The sequence below is a fragment of the Bison bison genome, unplaced genomic scaffold (assembly GCF_000754665.1).
Source record: "Bison bison bison isolate TAMUID 2011002044 unplaced genomic scaffold, Bison_UMD1.0 scf7180017864213, whole genome shotgun sequence".
Lineage (NCBI taxonomy): Eukaryota > Metazoa > Chordata > Mammalia > Artiodactyla > Bovidae > Bison > Bison bison.
Window position 1 is genome coordinate 513,170 of NW_011494785.1, and position 4,808 is coordinate 517,977.

A 4,808-nucleotide genomic window follows, 5' to 3' on the forward strand; every position below is an offset into this window, starting at 1 on the left:
ATATATACATATATATATATATATATATACAGATATATATATATATAAAACATGTGGAGAAAGGGTGGAAGTAGATGGGTGGTCTCGTAGCACACGGTGCTGTATGTACCGGTAAGGGCCATGGTGCTGTCTTCTGTCTAGAGCTGACATTTCTCTTCTGTCTGTTCTGTAGAAGAGAAGAAAGAAGAAGAGGAGAAAAAAGAGGTGATGCTTCAGAATGGAGAGACCCCCAAGGACCTGAATGATGAGAAGCAGAAGAAAAATATTAAACAGCGTTTCATGTTCAACATTGCAGATGGTGGTTTTACGGGTATGAAAAAGGGGCCCACTGGAAAGATTCAAGGTGAAATTAGGGTTCTTGTCAGAAACCAAGGTACGGAGACTTTGGCTCTCCTAGAGGGAATGCCAGGCCTACAGCACACTCCTCTGGGGTCCCTGTTACAAAGCCAAAGGCACAGTAAGTTGGTACCGGGTCAGGAGTTAAGTAGCTGAATCCTCAGTGGTGTCTGCCTTTGTGTTTCTCCCCGTTCCCCATACCTCTCTTCAGAGCTGCACTCCCTGTGGCAGAATGAGGAGCGGGCAGCCACTGTCACCAAGAAGACTTACGAGATCTGGCACCGACGCCATGACTACTGGCTACTGGCTGGCATCATAAAGTATCCTTTGCCTGAGTCCAATCCAAGGTTCTGGTGGGATTTCTGCCGGTCTAACAGTTAGATGTTCTTACTTTCCCTTAGTTTCATTTTTCCTGAGCGATTAATTTTCCAACAGCCATGGCTATGCCCGTTGGCAGGACATCCAGAATGATCCACGCTATGCCATCCTCAATGAACCTTTCAAGGGGGAAATGAACCGTGGCAATTTCTTAGAGATCAAGAATAAGTTTCTAGCCCGAAGGTTCAAGGTGAGCAGGAATGGGAGGAATACAGGCTTTATGGGATGGCCTTTAGAGTGCAGAAGGGACTGCAGAGGAAGTCTGGTCATTCAGCTATACTGTATGTTTTCCTGGGTACTTAACTGTGTATCCTGTGAATGGCTTTGCTCCCAAGTATCTTAGAGATCAAGACAGACAGACTTGAAAAGTAAGCAGTTACTTAATGGCTGAAAATGACTGCCTGACAAATGACAGAGACCAGCACCATGGGTGTGCTAGGGGACCTCTGCAGGTTGGAGTGTTCAGGAAAGACACAAGTGTGATTGAATTGACTGTAAGGAGGCGGGGCTGTCAGTTCCTGAGTCTGTGCGGATGAGGGGTGGGGAGATTCAGAGACGTAGACCTCCATTTTTAGAAATGCTGGGGCTAATATGCCCAGGACTGAAGGGACACCTTTGTCAGGAATGCAGCAAATTGTACTGAGGGCACCTTGTGGAGACATCAAAATGAAGACAAGGCACATGAATCTCAAGCTAAGTATTATAATTGGGGAGGGAGGAATGCATACCAGTGAGCCTTCCAACATCATGTGCCAAGTAGCAGGTGGCACCGGGACAGGCCTGGTGCCTGTTCTCAAGCTTTCAGTTTAAAGTAGCAGCAAATGTGTGGTCAAGTGTGTTTCAGTCTAAGTGTTGCGATGGAGACTGCTAAATCCATAAAGAAGTTCTCCAGGGGGAAGGTGGGGAGTGCTCACAAATGCTTCACGGAAAAGATGGAAGTTTTTTTCCTACAATTTTTTATTTTTTTTAATGACCACTTTTAAAGTCTTACTGAATTTGTTACAATATTGCTTGTTTTATGTTTTGGTTGTTTGGCCAGGAAGCATGTGGGATCTTAGTTCCATAACCAGGAATATAACCTGCACCCCTTGCCTTGGGAAGCAAGAGTTGTAACCACTGGACTACCAAAGAAATCCCCTTGGAATGAATAGAGATTTGTTGGATAGATAGAAACAGGAGGCTTTATGAACAAAAGGGTTAGGTTGGGTATACAGGCTGTAGAGCTTTAGGTAGGGTGTTTGGAAACAGCAAATAGTCCAGGTCGGGTGTAGGAGACACTCATGGTGGTGGTAGGAGGTAGGCTGGAGAGAGAGGTAAGGCTGGAGGCCTGGCTTAACCTTACAGTTCATGGGTAGCTATTGAGGGTTTGTGAAGGGTTTTGACACAACCAAGGGAAACTGAAATAGAACATTTCATGAGATTACAGAACTACTCTATACTCATGAGGTAGTGAGGGCTCAACTCTTATACTGGCTGTGGAAAAGGATGAAATAAAGGAAATGAAACACTAGACAAATTTTTAGGATTTATTGATTTACTGTGGGGTCAGCAGGTTTTTTCTGTTAAGGGGCCAGAGTATTTCAGGCTCCTTTGTAAGACAAACTCTGTAGTGATACGCAAGCAGCTGTATGCGATAAACCAGAAAGTATGAATGTGTTCCAGTAAAAGTTTAATTTACTGATGCTAAAATATGAACTTCATATAATTTATATGAAGTGTTATAAACTATTACTTTGATTTTTTTCCAACCATTTAAGAGCCAAAAACCTATTCTTAGTTCTTGGGTCATCCACAAACGGGTAGTGGCCCAGATTCGGCCCACAGGCCATAGTTTGCTGACCCCTGACTTACTTGACTGGATTTGAGATACAAAGGAGTGAGACTCAACTGAGGTTTTGAGTCTGAGTTGCTGAGAAAGTTACATTATAATCGGCAGATGAGAGAACTGAGGAGAGCAAGCAGTCTGTAGAAAAGAGTTCCATTCTAGACAAGTCCTTTGGTGGTTTTGAGAAGTAAATACCCCAGCACCATCAACAAGTGGGATCAAAGTGATCAGCCATGCACAAGTGGGAACAGAACAGTCGGTGCCTGAGGTACAGGTTTGAGAAGCACCACCCCATTTGCATAGAGGGGCTGGCTGATGCTAGGAGGTGAGAGAGAATGCTGATTCTGGAGAAAGCTTATAGTTTGGGGCAAGAGGGAGGAAGCTGGTGAAGGAGACAGGGTATATAAGTTGAAGGTAGATGTCTGGTCTGTTTGAGCATAAATTAGTAGACCTTGATGTAGGCAGGTCTTGTGGAAGAAACAACAGTCCATTATTCTCATACTCTCCTTTTTCCTGATCTCTAATGAATTCATTCTTTTTAAGAACCAGAGGATCATTGAATAAAATAAGCCTCGTAACTCAAGTATCAACATTCTTTGCCTTGGAATGTGTTTCAAAGGACCTTTTACACAGCTCCAGCAGGCGACATGTCAAGTGTTTGTTGCAATATGAGTTTTGGTGGTGGGGTCTGGAGGCAACCAAAGATACTTGACACTGGGTGTGTGGGTAGGTAAAATGTGGATTCACATCACATCATTCAGCAGCAGGTAGAAGCAACAAAATACATTTCTATAACATAAATGGACCATTTAAAAAGATACGTAGTGGGGAAAGGAGGAAACAATTTTATAATGTTTACAGAAAAACATTCTGTAAATTAGAAAACACACATGAAACAATACTATCCTCAAGAAAACCCACAAAAAAGTAGGTATATTAAAAGGATTGCCTATTTGAGGAAGGAAAGGAATGGGAGTGAGATATGGAGGTGAAAGAAAAGAAACAACAGGAATAATTTTTTAAAGAGTAAAACAACTTAAGGGATAGGGTAGTTATATCCAAAGGATGACTGTCATGCAACTGTTTAAAGTCATATTTTATTTATAGAGTTTTACCATGTAAGACTTGTCTTCCCTGGTAGCTTAGACAGTAAAGCGTCTGCCTGCAATGTGGGAGACTCAGGTTTGATCCCTGGGTTGGGAAGATCCTCTGGAGAAGGAAATGGCACCCCACTCCAGTACCCTTGCCTGGAATATCCCATGGACGGAGGAGCCTGGTAGGCTACAGTCCATGGGGTCACAAAGAGTCAGACACGACTGAGTGACTTCACTTAACTATGTAACTTTGAGTGAAAGCAATATAAATACGTATATAGAATCTAATTTTGTAAAAAACATATGTAATGAAAAACCTTTAACGTTATCTTTTGGAGGTGGAATTGTGATTTGAATTCTTTATACATTATGTTCTAAATTGAGTATCATTTTTGTATAAGGGTGAATCAGTAAAGGGTGAAGAACTTTTAAAAACACAGACCTCCAAAGAGGGGTAAAAAAGGCCGTAGTATAATGTTGGACTGCCAGATGAGGGGGAGGGAGCATCCATCTGTGAGGTTCTTTACAGGTTCTGAGAGGCCCGTCAGAAGCAAGCGGAGTGAGCATCAGTCTGATTGCCATCTCCTCTTTGTCTCTTGTCCAGCTCTTAGAACAAGCCCTGGTGATTGAGGAGCAGCTGCGTCGGGCAGCTTACCTCAACATGTCAGAGGACCCTTCTCACCCTTCCATGGCCCTAAACACCCGCTTTGCTGAGGTGGAGTGTCTGGCAGAGAGTCATCAGCACCTGTCCAAGGAGTCCATGGCAGGAAACAAGCCAGCTAACGCAGTCCTGCACAAAGGTAGCCAGTGGCTCCCCTGCCTCCTGCCAACCTGGCCTCTTCCTTCTCTGCCCCTCCCCAGTACACAGTTACTCCTCCAGCCTCAGCCTTTATCCAGCCCCTTTGTCTGGGAGCTTAGGGTATGCGTGGTATCCTCGCCTTCCTCCTCAGGCAGCTGACATCTTAAAGGCAATCAAGGACAGTAGTTCTTTGCCTCTTAACTTGAATATAGTTCCTGGAGGTGGAAACAAAGCAGAATAACATAGTTTCATCTGTGGTAGTTTAGAGGTAATTTCAGGTGATTTAATATCCTGTCAAGTTCTAGACCCCTTTCAACATTCAGTTTCTGATTAAAGTTAAGACACTGTGAGGGGGGTGGAGGGTGAAAGGACAGAA

General features: G+C 43.7%; 1 protein-coding gene and 1 long non-coding RNA gene across 4 annotated transcripts in view; one reads left to right on the forward strand and one right to left on the reverse strand.

Moving 5' to 3' along the window:
* Positions 1 to 4,808, forward strand: part of CHD4 (chromodomain helicase DNA binding protein 4) — a 28,773-nt gene that overhangs the window by 22,535 nt on the left and 1,430 nt on the right. For all 3 annotated transcript variants that reach the window (XM_010844966.1, XM_010844967.1, XM_010844968.1), the window contains 4 exons: positions 173 to 310; positions 548 to 656; positions 772 to 904; positions 4,238 to 4,433. In XM_010844966.1, the coding sequence (XP_010843268.1) occupies positions 173 to 310; positions 548 to 656; positions 772 to 904; positions 4,238 to 4,433 (576 nt within the window). The remainder of the gene's footprint in view (positions 1 to 172; positions 311 to 547; positions 657 to 771; positions 905 to 4,237; positions 4,434 to 4,808) is intronic.
* LOC104992193 overlaps positions 3,618 to 4,808 on the reverse strand; it is a 1,715-nt gene continuing 524 nt past the window's right edge. The window contains exon 2 of the long non-coding RNA XR_825674.1: positions 3,618 to 4,647. This is a non-coding gene — a long non-coding RNA (uncharacterized LOC104992193). The remainder of the gene's footprint in view (positions 4,648 to 4,808) is intronic.